The 15,375-nt window shown below is 20.7% G+C and overlaps 3 protein-coding genes across 3 annotated transcripts; 2 read left to right on the forward strand and 1 right to left on the reverse strand. All coding sequences in view use genetic code 6, as the record gives it.

Annotated features, from left to right (window-relative positions):
- Positions 1 to 964: 964 nt before the first annotated feature.
- Positions 965 to 6,612, reverse strand: TTHERM_000035419 (kinase domain protein, putative; the record flags this gene model as incomplete). The annotated part of the gene is made up of 19 exons (XM_012797131.1): positions 965 to 1,058; positions 1,181 to 1,270; positions 1,493 to 1,582; positions 1,811 to 1,900; positions 2,121 to 2,210; positions 2,469 to 2,558; positions 2,824 to 2,913; positions 3,167 to 3,256; positions 3,490 to 3,579; positions 3,851 to 3,940; positions 4,207 to 4,296; positions 4,540 to 4,629; positions 4,916 to 5,005; positions 5,273 to 5,362; positions 5,637 to 5,726; positions 5,807 to 5,896; positions 6,163 to 6,252; positions 6,468 to 6,517; positions 6,574 to 6,612. 19 exons carry the CDS (start codon positions 6,610 to 6,612, stop codon positions 965 to 967), a joined length of 1,623 nt encoding a protein of 540 aa, XP_012652585.1.
- A 2,913-nt stretch (positions 6,613 to 9,525) lies between these two features.
- Positions 9,526 to 11,460, forward strand: TTHERM_00035420 (ABC-2 family transporter protein; the record flags this gene model as incomplete). Its single annotated transcript, XM_971949.2, has 2 exons — positions 9,526 to 10,002; positions 10,123 to 11,460. The coding sequence occupies 2 exons, from the start codon at positions 9,526 to 9,528 to the stop codon at positions 11,458 to 11,460; spliced, it is 1,815 nt and encodes a 604-aa protein (XP_977042.2).
- Positions 11,461 to 12,689: 1,229 nt separating this feature from the next.
- Positions 12,690 to 14,565, forward strand: TTHERM_00035430 (ABC transporter family protein; the record flags this gene model as incomplete). The annotated part of the gene is made up of 2 exons (XM_971950.2): positions 12,690 to 13,169; positions 13,228 to 14,565. 2 exons carry the CDS (start codon positions 12,690 to 12,692, stop codon positions 14,563 to 14,565), a joined length of 1,818 nt encoding a protein of 605 aa, XP_977043.2.
- Positions 14,566 to 15,375: the final 810 nt, after the last annotated feature.

The following is a 15,375-nucleotide window of genomic DNA, read 5'->3' on the forward strand; positions in this document are numbered from 1 at the left end:
AGTTATATATATACTAAATTTAAGCAGTAATTAATTTAATATTTAAACTACAATTGGTAATTAAAAATGTAATTTGTGCAGTTATCACTTGCAATAATATGAAATTCTTTCAATTTTGGTCATAATAGTTTTCTTTTCAAGATTAATATCTTCTAAAAAAATAATGCAATCAGGTAGAAAATTAAGAAAATAAATAATATATTAATACAGCCAATTAGTTTTAAGGTTAAATATAATTTTATTTTTTTTAAAATATAAACAATATTAATAAAAAAAATATTAATTAACTCCTTCCTATAAATAACATTTGCATATATCTAAATTTAAAGAATAATTGCTAGCATCAAAAATAGATTTACTTTTACAAATAAATTTATAAATCATATTTAATATTGTTAATTTTAAATATAGTACTTCCATGTAAACAGTTTATATACTTTAGAATTAAATTTAATACATGTTCCTCTCTCCAAAAGGGATAGGCAGACATTAATTTAATTAAAAACATTTTATTTGTTTTAAAATAATTTGTTTTTCAATAAAAAAGTAATATTGAGAGCTTAGAGGATCTATTTAATTATGCTTAATAATAATTTTATTAATGAATACTATTCACTTCCTAAAAGATTTTCATAAATTATCTTAAAATAAGGAGATTTACATAAATTTAGAAATAATTTTCTAATTATTTTTAAATTATTTTATTTCATATGATCTGATACTACATATTAACAACTCTTTTTTTGAAATTATTTATTCTCTTAATTTAAAGGATTTAAAGGTATTATTAATGATACTAAGATGTTGAATAATAGGATTGACAAAAATTTGTTTTATGGGCAAGGAATTTTATTAAGTAACAGGCTATATTAACTACAGTCATACATCATAAATAAAACATATTATATTAATTTATTCAAATATTTTTATATTTTTTCATCCTTTTTTCAACACTTTTTCATTGTCAATAGAAATATATATGAGCAATGACTAATCTTTTTAATTTAAGACAATAGCTTACTACTTTGGACTCTTACGATTGATTGATTCTATTTTCACTTTTAAAATTATTTAGAAAAAGAAAAATAAATCAAATAGAAAATAAATTAAAGAATTATATTATTTTAAATTTATTTTTATATTAAAATATCGCAATCCAAAATAAATAAACTGCTTTTACCTAAGATCAACCATTAAATAAGAGAGATTAGAGCACTTTACTAAAGCAGAACTTAAACCTAATGCACCTTCCTCACCAATTTAATTATACCTTTTTAAATATTGAATAAAAAAATATAATTAATTAGTTAGTTAAAAGGAAAAAATGAAGAAAAAAAATTAAATAATAAGAAATTAATTAATTTATAATAAAACCAAAAGTTAAAAATCATTTAAAATAATAATGAGAAAGCAAAATATAAATAGAACAAACAAAAATAAACAGCTCATAATTAAAGAATATCACAATCCAAAACAAATAAACTGTTTTTACATAAGATTAAGTGTCAAATTTGAGAGTTTAGTGCAATTTGCTAAAGAAAAAACTAATCCTGATGAACCTTTATCACCAATTTAATTATAACTTTTTAGATATTGAAGAAAATAAATATAATTAATTAGTTAAAAGTAAAATATATAATAATAATAAGAAATGAATTATTTAATAATAAAAGAAAGGAATAAAAAACTCAATCACAATAAAAAAAAATAAATCTAATAAATAGTGAGTAAATAAATTAAAAGAGTTATTTTTTTTAATTCATTTTTATATTAAAAAATATCACAATTCAAACAACTAAACCGTTATTACCTAAGAATAAGTGTCAATTATAAGAGATTAGTGCACTTTGCTAAAGCAGAACCTAAGCCTGATGAACCCTCATCACCAATTTAATTGGATCTTTATAAATATTAAAAAAAATATATATAATTTATTAGTTCTAAGCTGAAAATAAAAAAATAAGTTAAATTAACAAAGAATGTATGTAAAAAAAGATAAAAATTATAAAAAAAAGAAAAATAAATCAAACAAATAATGAATAAAAAAATAAAAAAGTTATTTTGTTTTAAATTTATATTTATATTAAAAAATATCACAATCTAAAATAAATTATTTTTACTGAAGAGAAAGAGTCAAATTTGAGAGATTACTGCATTTTATTAAATCAAAACCTAAACCTGTTGAGCCTTCATCACAAATTTAATTGGAGCTTTTTAAATATTGAATTAAAAATATCTTTAATTAATTAGATATAAGAAATGAATTAATTGATGATAAAAGAAAAAGTTAAAAATCAAAAAGTAAAAAGCGAGTTAAATTAATAAAGTATAAAAAAAAATATAAATAGAATAAAAAAGGAAATAAAAAATAATTTAAATAAATATCTTATAAATAAGTTAAAAGAATTATTTATTTTGTTTTAAATTAATTTTTATTTAAAAATAAATATCCAATAAACTGTTTTTACCAAAGATAAAGAGACAAATTTGAGAGATTTGTACACTTTGCTAAAGCAGAACTTAAACCTTATACACCTTCATTGCCAATTCGATTGGAGCTTTTAAAAATTCAAGAAAAAAATATAATTAATTTGTTCTTTAAATGGAAAAAAAAAAAAATATGGAATAAAAATTGATTAATAATTAAATTTGAAAAGAGAAAAAATAAGTTAAATTAATAGAAAGAAAAATTTAAGGAGAATAAAAAGGAAAATAAAAAATAAATCAAATTACAAGCAAATAAATAAATTAAAAAATTAATTTGTTTTAAATTTATTTTTAAATTAAGAAATATCACAATTTAAAACAAATAAACTGTTTTACCTAAAATAAAGTATTAAGTTTTAGAGATTAGTACACTTTTCTAAAGCAGAACTTAAGCCTGAAACACCCTCATCACCAATTTAATTGTAACTTATTAAATTGAAAAAAAAAATTATAATTAATTAGTTAGTTCTTAGAAAAAAATGAAATAAAAATATTGAATAAATTTATTTTTATTAAAGTAAAATTTGAAAATTAAAAATAAATGAGTTAAATTAAAAAAGAAAAGAAATTAATCAAGTAAAAAGAAAGAGATTTTTAATAAATTAAAAAATTCGTATTGCTTTAAACTTATTTTTTATATTCAAAATATCATTTTTCTAAACAAATAAATTGTTTTTACTTAAGATCAAGTATCAAATTTGAGAGTTAAGTGTAATTTGCTAAAGCAGAACCTAAGCCTGAAGCACATTCATCATCAATTTAATTGGAACTTTTTAAGTGTTGAAGAAAAAAATATAATTAATTAGTTAAAAGTAAAAAATGAAGAAATAAAAAGAAATTAATTAATTGATAATAATAAAAAAATAAGTTAAATTAACAAAGAAAAATTTAAAACGTAAGCAGAATAAATAAATAAATTAAATATAAAGCATATATATGTATTTTTTTAATTAATTTTTATATTAAAAATATTACAGTCAAAAACAAATAAACTATTTTTACCCAAGATAAAGTGTCAAATTTGAGAGATTACTACACTTTGCTAAAGCAGAACCTAAACCTGAAGCAGCTTCATGGTAAATTTTATTGTAACTATTTAAATATTGAAGATAATAATATATTAAATAATTATTTATAAGGAAAAAATGAAGAAATAATAAGAAATTAATTAATTGATGATAATTAAAAAAGCTGAAAATGAAAAAATGAATTAAATTATCAAAGAAAGAGAAAAAGCACAAGCAGAATAAAAAATAAAAAGATTAATTATTGATAAAAAAACTAATAAAATTACATTAAATTGTTTTAAATTCACTTTTATATTTAAAAATATCACAATCAAAAACAAATAAACTGTTTTTACCTTAAATCAAGTACCAAATTTGAGAGATTATTGCTTTTTGCTAAAGCAGAGCATATGCCTGAAGCACCTAATTCACCAATTTTATTGTTACTTTTTAAATATTTAAGATAAAAATATTATTAACTAACTAGTTAGTTAGAAGGAAAAATATGAAATAATATGAAGTTATTTAGTTACTTAATAATAAAACTAAAAGTTAAAAATAAAAAAATGAGGTAGATTAGCAAAGTAAAAAAAAAACTTAAGTAGAATAATAATAAAAATTTATTAAAAAGCTAATAAATAAAAAACATAATATTGTTTTATATTAATTTTAATATATATTTTACAATCAAAAACAAATAAACTGTTATTACCTAAGATAAAGTGTCAAATTTGAGAGATTACTACACTTTGCTAAAGCAGAACCTAAACCTAAAGCACCTTCATGGCAAATTTTATTGTAACTTTTTTTAATATTGAAGAAAAAAAAATAATCAGTTAGTTAGAAAAAAAAATATGAAACAATAAGAAATGAATTAATTGATGAAAATTAGCAAAAATAAAAAATAAATAAATGAGTTAAATTAACAAAGAAAGAAAGAAATCCTGTAAAAAAAAAAAATGAAAAAGAAAAATAATATTGTTTTAAATTCATTTTTTTATTAAGAAATATAACAATCTAAAGTAAATATACTGACTGATTTTACCTAAGAATAAGTGTCAAGTTTGAGAGGTCAGTGCATTTTATTAGATTAAAACCTAAGCCTGATGTACCTTGATCACCAATTTAATTGGAACTTTATAAATATTGAAAAAATAATATATTTTATTAGTTAGAAAAAAATAATGAAAAAAGATGGAATAATTAGAAATTAATTAATTGATAATAACAGCAAACTTAAAAATGAAAAAATGAGGTAAATTATCAAAGAAAGAAAAACTAAACCCGAGGAGAATAAAAAAGAAAAATTTAAATAAATCAATAAAAAGCTAATAACTAAACTAAAAGAGTTAATAATATTACTTTAAATTCAATTTTTTATTTAAGAATATCACAATCTAAAACAAATAAACTGCTTTTACCTAAGATTAAGTGCCAAACTTGTGAGATAAGTTAAATTTTCTAAAGCAGAAAATAAGTCTAATGCACCCTTGTCACCTATTTAATTTTTACTTTTAAAATATTGAAGAAAAAATATAATTCATTTGTTAATAGGAAAATTTGAAGAAAAAATATGAAATAGTAAGAAATAAATCTATTTTTTATTAAAAAAAAATTTTTTAAATTAAAAAATGAGTTAAGTTGACTAAAAAAAAAAAAACAAGCAGAATAAAAAAGAAAAAGTCAAATAAATATACTAAAAGTGTTATATTGTTTTAAATTAATTTTTATATTAAAAGTATCATGTCATCAAAAACAAATAAATAAGCTGTTTTTACAAAAGACCAAGTATTAAGTTTGAGATATTAGTGCACTTAGATAAAGCAGAGCCTAAACTTGATGCACATTCATCACTAATTTAATTTGAACTTTTTAAATATTTAGGCATTAAATTAATTAGTTAGTTATAAGGAAAAAATGAAGTAATAATATGAAATAAAATAAATAAATCAATAATAAAAGCAAAAGTTGACTAAAAAAAATTTAGTTAAATTAACAAACAAATAAAGAAAAAAAAGCTGAAGAAAAAAAAATAATATTAAATCAAATAAAAAGCTATTAATAAATTAAAATAGTGGTATCAATTCAAATTAATTTTTATTTTAAAAATATCTCAATTCAAAACAAATAAACTATTTTTACCTTAGATCAAGTGTCAAATTTGAGAGATTAGTGCATTTTGATAAAGCAGAAACTAAGCCTGATGTACCTTCATGACCAATTTTATTGCAGCTTATTAAATATTAAAGAAAAAAAGTGTAATTAATTCGTTAGTTAAAATCAAAAAATGTAATGATAGAAACTGTTTATACCTAAGTATAAGTGTCAAATTTGAGAGATTACTGCATTTTCCTAAGCCAGAACCTAAGTCTGATCCACCTTCGTCGCCAATTAAATTTGAACTTTTTAAATATAAGAAAAAAATAATTAATTAGTTAAAAGAAAAAATATGAAATATAAAGAAATGATTTAATTAATAATAAAAAGTAAAATTTAAAAATGAAAAAATTTGTTAAATTAACAAACAAAGAAAAAGAAAAAAACACTAGCAGAATAAGAAAAAGAAAAATAAATCAAATAAAAAGTTAATTAATAAACTAAAAGAATTTTATTATTTTAATTTTATTTTTATATTAAATACCAATCCAAATAAATAAACTATTTTCACCTTAGTTATAGTGTCAAATTTGAGAGATTAATACACTTTGCTAAAGCAGAACCTAAGTTTGATGTACCTTCATCACCAATTTAATTGGAACTTTTTATATAAGTAATTAATTAGAATGAAAAAATTAAAATAAATATAAAATCATAAAATCAATAATCAAAATCAGAATATTTCGAAATTGAAAATATGAAATTAAATTAATAATAAATAAAATATTTGTAGAAATATAATAATAAATATTGATTGACTGATGAGAATTTCAATTAGAAAAAAAATATTGTATACAACTTGAAAATTAAATATACCTCAAAGCAATATGGAGAATCTAATGAGATTAAAGCGAAGAGCTAATAAACTTTTTTTATTAATTAAAATAAATTGAAAGATATCCATTAAAAAATAAATAATTACTTCTCCTAAATTCTTGAAATTTTTTGTTGAATATATCATTTATTTTTTTTTTTTAAATAATGATTAAAATTTATGGAAATAAATATAATTAATTTTAGTATTTTAAAAAACAAATTTGCTTTTATTTCAAATTAATTTTGATTTTTTATAATAAGAAAAAAAAAATTACAATATTAACAAATATTAATTTATAAATTTGCTTTTAGGAAGGAAGAAATATCACAAAAAAATCAATGTAATTTTCATAAATAATCTTAGCATTTCTATTTCATACTTACTGTTAAAAGTATAGTTGGAATTAGAGATGGGTTTTCAAATTTTAAAAAAATTCTAGTAATTGCAGCAATTGAATTTTAATAAAATAATTTTTATCTATTAGAATTTTGTATTTTATTCTTGTGATGAGAGGAATATTTACAATATCACCTAACTATCCTCAAATCCAATTAATATTTTTTTCAAGCATATGTTATTTAAGTATATAGATTGCGTGCACCAAATAAGTGCATTTTTACCTAATTTAATAATTTTTTATTAAATACATTATAAATTTTTATATTATTAATAATTAAGATATTTTTTTTAGAAACTTATAAACTATGACAAATTAGGATATTTTTTTATTTGCTAACATACAAAATTTAATAATCAATAAATGTAAAGAATTTATTTATTTATTTACTCAGTGAAGAAATAAAGAGAAGAAGTTGGGGATGAGGTTTAGTCTGGGCCAGTGATTAATTTGTTATCATAAATTGCAGCATATGGTAAATTAAAAATTTTTAGTAAGTATTATATTATCTTGAATATATTATAATATAATGTATTTCCTCTAAAATTAAAATCAACCCCGCCCAGCTCAAAATTTTTTTCTATTTTAATCATCTGAAACGAGGGACTAGGGAATTTAAGAATAAAAACTAAAGCTAAAAATAATTAATTTACAATATAGTGTAAAATAAATAAATCAAGGTTTAAAGCATAAATAAATTTAAAATACTCATTCAAAAAGATAAAATTAGTTAACACTAAATCAAAGAGTTATTTACAAAGTTAAATAGCATTCCATATTATGAAAATAGAAAATAAATTAAATTATCTACTTATTTTTAAAGTAACAAAATCTATGACAGACTGCTTAACATAATTTGGTTCTGAGATAATATTAATAAAATAAAAAGAATTATATATAACCTATAGAGGAATATAAAATCTCAAAAATATTAAGGGAAGTGTTACTTCTTATTTATTTAAAATCCTTAACAGGTTATTCAACAACTTTTTAATCAATTCATGGTTTATATTCTACAATACAATTAGTTACCTAGGCTAAACAATAAATACAAAATTTAGAAAGTACACCCAGCAATTATACAATAATATCTCCTCAAAAGACACATAATTTTTGGATGATTTTTAATCAAAAACAAATTATTTGACAACTAATTTTATAATTTTTACGTAATACCTATCTAACTAGTGCTGAAATAATTTTACCATTTTTGGATATTTTTTAAAAAAATTGGAAAAGCAAATGGTGTCTTCTGCTCCTCAGCTTAGGCATGTACAATAAGTTATGGCGTTTTAATAAATTTAAATTTTTGAATTTTAATAAAAAATATAAAAAAGTATTCAAATATGAATAAGAAAAATGTTTATTTTTTTACTTAGATATTGTAAAATAAATCTTGATTGGTGTTCTATTTAAATTTAATTTTTATGAAAATAAAATATTTTAATTAAAGAACAGAAAAAGATCATTTTTAAGATTAAATATAAATATACTGTATGTAGTTTCTTAGTAATTTATGCCTATTTTAATAATATTCAACATATAATTTCAAGAAAAAATTATTCAGAAAGAGAGTGAATATTAATAAAAGAAAAACTACTTTAATATATTTTATTAGAGCTTACTACTTTTTTTAATAAATTTTAAGTAAGAACTAACAAATTTAATAAAATCAATATTTTTATGTATGCATAAAATCAATATTTTTTATTTTGTCTATCTTAAAATAACAATTAATTAACAACAAGAAAAGCTACAAATAATTTTGTGAACAAATAAATTCAATTTGAAATTTAGACAATATAAAATATTTGAAAGTATTTTTTAGCTATCAAATAAAATATTTTATTCAATACAAGTTCAGTAAAATGCATTTCTCTCTATTTTTTAGTTATCTATTTTAAAAATATGTTTAAACGCTATTTTAGAAGTAACTCTTAATTAATTATTTTATATATTTGTTTCATAAGAAATAAAATAGATAAAATCAATTACGCTTAACTGTGTATTGGTTTTGATTTTTATTTCAAAATTTGAGTAAACAAATTTTTTGTAAAGTAAAAGATAATAAATTTTTCTTATTGTAAAATTAAGCATGGTAGTTTGTGTGATTAAAGAAATTTTTAAATCTAATTTAAATTAATTAAACCATAAATTAATGGATAAGTAAATTTAATTATATATTTTCATAAAGTATTTCATTTTTTTAGTTAAAATAAATATTAAAATTCTCAAATGAAAGACTAACAACCATTTGTTTATTTATTTTAGTTTATGATAAATTTTGTTTTTCTGCAAAGTTATTATTAAGGAGTGAGGAAGAATTAAACAAAAAATTAATTTGATTACAAATTATTTTGCTTTTTAATTCAATTGGGTGTGAATAATTTATTTTTTTTGGAATAAGAGATGATAAATTTTGATAATTTCACATGAAAATTCAAGTGACCTTAAAAATTAAAAAATCCGAACCAGTAATTTTTATTTATCTATCATAACTTTATTTGATCAATTTATGTGATTAATTGACTTTAAAATAAATAATAGACTATTAATTCCAATAATCGTTTAAAAAAGGTAGATCTTAATGCCAATTTTTAATAATAAAATTAACTCAAAATAAAATAAATAAATCATTAACTTAAAAATATATTATAAAAATGCATTTAAAATAATCTTAAAAAGTATCTCCAAGCAATTCCTTATAAGCTGAAAAAAAGAGTCATAGTATTGATATATCTTTCAAAAATGTATCCTATAGCGTTATATAAAAATAAGGAGTACATAAAAACATTCTTAAAAACCTTACTGGAGTGATGAAAAGTGGAGAAATTACTGCAATTCTTGGTCCAAGTGGAGGTGGAAAGACATCTTTATTAAATATACTCTCTGGTAAGATAGTAAATGGAAAAAATATCTCCTTAACTGGATAAATCATGGCTAATGGTTAAACCTTCTCAAATTAAGATTTTACTAAATTTAGTGGATATGTCATGCAAAATGATATCTTGTTAGACTTTTTCACTGTAAGAGAGGCTATCCAATTTGCAGCAGATTTAAAAGTAAATGGAACAGCAGAAAAAAAGAAATAAAGAGTTAACGAAATAATAAAAATATTGAAACTTGAAAGATGTTAGGTAAATTTTTATTAAAATATTTCAATAAAATAAAAAAAAAATTGTGTTTGTTAAAATTTATTAACATTTAATCTATGATTTTAAAATTTATTTAAACTTTATCAAATTTAAAAAAATTAGAATACTTTAATTGGAGGTGAACACGTCAAAGGAATTTCAGGTGGTGAAAGAAAAAGAGTTAACATAGCTTGCGAATTGATTAGTGATCCTCAAGTTCTATTTCTTGATGAACCCACAAGCGGATTAGACTCATTCACTTCTTTTCTTGTAATCAAGTTGCTGAAAGACTATGCTCAATAATAGAATAAAAACGTAATTATGAGTATCCATTCTCCAAATAAAGATATTTGGGATTTGTTTGATAATGCTATCTTTATGTCACAAGGAAGATTTGTATATCAAGGAAAGGCTAAGAATATAAACCATTTTTTCGATTAATAAGGTTTTTTTTGCCCTAAAAATATGTGTAAACCTGACTATTACATGTCTTAAATATCAGCAACAAATGCTGAAAAAAATCCTCATATTTTACCTGGGCTATTTAGCTAATATGACAATTAAATAGAATGCGAAATGTAGGAGTCTGTAAGCAAAATAGAAATTGCTAATAAATACACAGTTAATTAATATGACTTTTATTAAGCTCCATTTTTATAATAAGTTAAACACGTAGCAATCAGGAATTTAATAAAAATAAGAAGAGATCCTCTAATCCTAAAGAGTGAGCTAATCTAAACAGTATTTAATGCTTTGCTTTTTGGTTTGATATTTTTAAATTTAAATGAATTGGGAAATGAAACAACTTTAAGAGAAATCAACAACCGCAATGGTATTTTATTCTTAGATATAATGTCAATGTTTATGTCAGGTTGTATGCAAATCGTTATTTCTTTCCCTTCTGAAAGAGGTGTTTATATGAGAGAAGAAAATTCAAAGTATTACACACCTATTGCATATGCAATAGGTAAGATATCTACAAATATTTTACTGAAGATTTTTTATCCTATAATTTATGGAACTATAGTTTATTTTATGGTAGGCTACACTCATGACTATGCTTATTAGTATTTTATTTATATTTCAGTGCTAATGCTTATGACTATTACTGGAGCAGCTATAGGTTTCACTATTGGTATAGCATTCAGTGATATAAGGACATCTACTTCTATCACACCTGCATTTCTTTTGCCTATAGTTTTATTTTGTGGCTTTTTCAAAAGAAGAGCAGACTTAGCTACTTGGATAGGATGGATTTAATATATTTCGCCTTTGTCTTATGCACTAGAAGCTATCATCAGAAACGAATACAGAGATTTTAACAGTACCTTAAATCCTATAATTACTTTAGATTACGAAATAGGGCTTGGAAATTGCATATGGATAATGTTTATCCTATATGCCATATTTTAATCATTATCTGTTATAATGCTTTATGTTAAAAGAGGTTCAATTTAATGATTTAGTTTATATATTTGTATTTAAAAAAATTATTTTACATAACATAGTAAATTCTATTAATTATAATTAAATAAATAAAAAATTTTATTATTTTACTTTTTATACAGATTTCTTAATGGTTTTACTTTTAGAATTTTCACAAAAAGTTTTATTATTAATAAAAATATCTCCATTAATTCTGGAAGTAGATATGATTTAAAAATATTTAAAAGGTTCAAGCAATTTGTATCATATATATGTATAAAGTTTTTTAGAATTATCAATTAATTTATAATCATTATATAATCAAGAGATTTTATTTAGTATTAAAAGAGATGTTATTTATTTATTTAGTATAAGTAGAGAAGTAGAATAATTATTTGTTAACTTTTTTCGATTTCATAATTAATTTAATAATGTAGATTAAATGAAAACATTTTTTATACAACAATTATATTGCAAATTTTTGTAACTTTAGGGAATAAGTAATTTATTGTTTAGTTAATTAGAATCGTTTCAATTACATATTAATTTTACACCAATTTACATCTAAATTCATTAATTTTAATTAAATTCTAGAAATTTTCTCTTTAATTTTAGTTCAAGAAAAAAATTTTTTTTTTTGGCATTTATTTGAATTACTAATAAATGAATGGAAGTTAGCAATCTTCATTTTAAAATTTCATCGTTTTTTAGAAAAATAAATATTTTACAAAACATAATGATCAACTTTGCTTATATTAATTACTAAAGCGAATTTTAAGCAAATTCTTATTTTCCTTCCTTTCTTTAAGAAAACAAAATAGAAGGAAGAAATGATAAAATAGACAAAATGAATTATATTCTATTAGGCTTTAATTTGATGATTTATCTTCACTGCATGTAAACACAATTTTTTTTGTATAATAAAGGATGATGAATTTTGATAATTAAAATTAATTAGTATATCTTGATTAATTCTTCATGAAAATTCACAACATTTAAATTTAACATATTTAAGTCAGTAAATATTTCATAAATAAAGATGAAAAAGATAAACATTTAATTTTTCTACTTTTATAAAATGGATCTAATGCCATATTTTATGTAATAAAACATTTAACTATTAAATAATAGATTATGTATTCTGATTAATAGCTTTATTATAAAAATGGTAAAATTTAATGTTAATTTTTCATAATAAATAAATAAATAAAATAAAATCTAATTAAATAAATAAATCAATTTATTAATAAACTTATTGAATAAAAATGGCTAAAGTTGAAAACAACCAAATTTCTCCATCTGAATCGCTTTGTTTGGAAAATAAACAAAAAAGTAGTAGTATTGATATGTCATTCAAAGATATATCATATAGTGTCATATAAAAAGGAAAATCTAAAAATATTCTCAATAACCTTACAGGAGTTATGAAAAGTGGTGAAATTACTGCAATTCTTGGTCCAAGTGGAGGTGGAAAGACATCTTTGTTAAATATACTCTCTGGTAAGATTGTAAATGGATAAAATGTCTAATTAACTGGATAAATCATGGCTAATGGCTAAACTTTCTCAAATTAAGATTTCACTAAATTTAGTGGATATGTTATGCAAAATGATATCTTATTAGATTTTTTCACTGTTAGAGAGGCTATCTAGTTCGCAGCAGATTTAAAAGTAAATGGAACAGCAGAAAAAAAGAAATAAAGAGTTAACGAGATAATAAAAATATTGAAACTTGAAAGATGTTAGGTAAATTAATTTTTATTTAAAATTTTCAAAAATATAATAAAATAATTAATAAAATTAGAATACTTTAATTGGAGGTGTAAGTGTAAAAGGAATTTCTGGAGGTGAAAGAAAGAGAGTTAATATTGCTTGCGAGTTGATAAGTGATCCTCAAGTTCTTTTCCTTGATGAGCCCACCAGCGGATTAGACTCATTTACTTCTTACCTTGTAATTAGGCTGCTGAAAGACTATGCTCAACAATAAAATAAAAATGTTATAATGAGCATTCATTCACCAAACAAAGATATTTGGGATTTGTTTGATAATGTGATTTTTATGTCACAAGGAAGATTTGTGTATCAAGGGAAGGCTAACAGTATAAATAATTTTTTCGATTAAAAAGGTCTTTTTTGCCCTAAAAATATGTGTAAAGCTGATTTCTATATGTCTTAAATATCAGCCACAAACATAGAAAAAAATCCTCATGTTGTACCTAGCTTATTCGCATTGTACGACACCCAAATTGAGCCTGAAATGCAGAAATCCTGCAGTGATTTAGAAAAAATTAATCAATAAACTGTGAATTAATATGACTTTTACTAAGCTCCTTTTTGGGAATAAGTTAAACACATAGCGATCAGAAATTTAACAAAAATAAGAAGAGATCCCCTCATTTTAAAAAGTGAAGTTATTTAAATGATATTTATGGCTGTACTATTTGGTTTGGTATTTTTAGATTTAGACGAGCTGAGTAGTGAAACTTCTTTAAGAGATGTCAATAATCGTAATGGTATCTTATTTTTAGATATAATGACAATGTTTTAGTCAGGATGCATGTAAATTCTTATTTCTTTCCCTTCTGAAAGAGGAGTTTACATGAGAGAAGAAAACTCAAAATATTACACTCCAATTTCATATGCTATTGGCAAGATAGCAACTGATATTCTACTTAAGATTTTTTATCCAATTATTTATGGAACAATTATCTATTTTATGGTAGGCTACACTCATGATCATGCTTATCAATATTTTATTTATATTGCCGTTCTTATGATTATGACTGTCACTGGATCAGCAATAGGTTTCACTATTGGCATAATGTTCAGTGATCTAAGAACATCCTCCTCTGTCACTCCTGCTTTTATACTTCCTCTCATTCTATTCTGTGGATTTTTCAAGAGGAGAGCAGATTTAGCTTCTTGGATAGGTTGGATTCAATATATCTCACCAATATCTTATGCAATAGAAGCTGTTATTACAAATGAATATAGAGATTTTAATAATCCTTATAATCCCATAGTTTCTTAGGATTATAGCATGGGAATAGGAAAATGTTTTTGGTTAATGATCATCTTATACGGAATATTTTAGTCTTTATCTATTTTAATGCTTTACGTCAAGAGAGGTTCGATATAATGAATGATTAATAATTTAAAAACAAAATAATAGTAAATTTGCAAAAATATTATTTTTTACATGTTTATTTTCAACTGTAACTAATTTTTAAACTGAAAAATAAGAATATTTAGCTAGTGATATATTTTTATTAATTTTATAAAATGTTTTTATTTTCCTATTATACAAAGTAATTTATCTAATCCAACCCTAGTTTTATCATGGGTCAATCAATTTTGGTAGTCTTTAACGAATAAAAATTTTTCAATTTAAGCATATCGAAATACCTGAATTAATATTTTCAAATTGTTATATTTTTTATGAATTACTTTCACACTCTCAATATTATTTTAAGTTTGAATTTTTACTAATATTTGTATATCATATAATAATTTCTAAATTTTTCTAATTCTAAACTCTGCAATAGCTTATCATAGTAATTCCAAATCTCTTTTTTGGAGTTTCTTGTTAAAAATAGAGTAGTATGAGTAAATAAGGATAGAGTCATAATTTAAAAAAAGAAATTACTCAATAATAGTTTTTAATTCTATCTAAAAGCATTTTATTAGAAAAATAAATATTAATTTAATATTATTTAATTTATTTTGATATTCTATTTTATATTTAAAATCTAATTAAGGAATCATGTTAAATAAAATTATTAATGATATTACTTTTAAATTTTTCTAAAAATAAATGTTTTAAAATAGAATAATTAATAATAATAATAAAATTTTTTAATATTATAAAAACAACCATTAAAATTAATAGTCATTAACAAATAACTTAATTTTTTTAACCTTAATTTTTATTTATTAATGATTAATTTGCTTT

Source organism: Tetrahymena thermophila (assembly GCF_000189635.1).
Source record: "Tetrahymena thermophila SB210 genomic scaffold scf_8254667, whole genome shotgun sequence".
In the NCBI taxonomy this organism is placed as follows: domain Eukaryota; phylum Ciliophora; class Oligohymenophorea; order Hymenostomatida; family Tetrahymenidae; genus Tetrahymena; species Tetrahymena thermophila.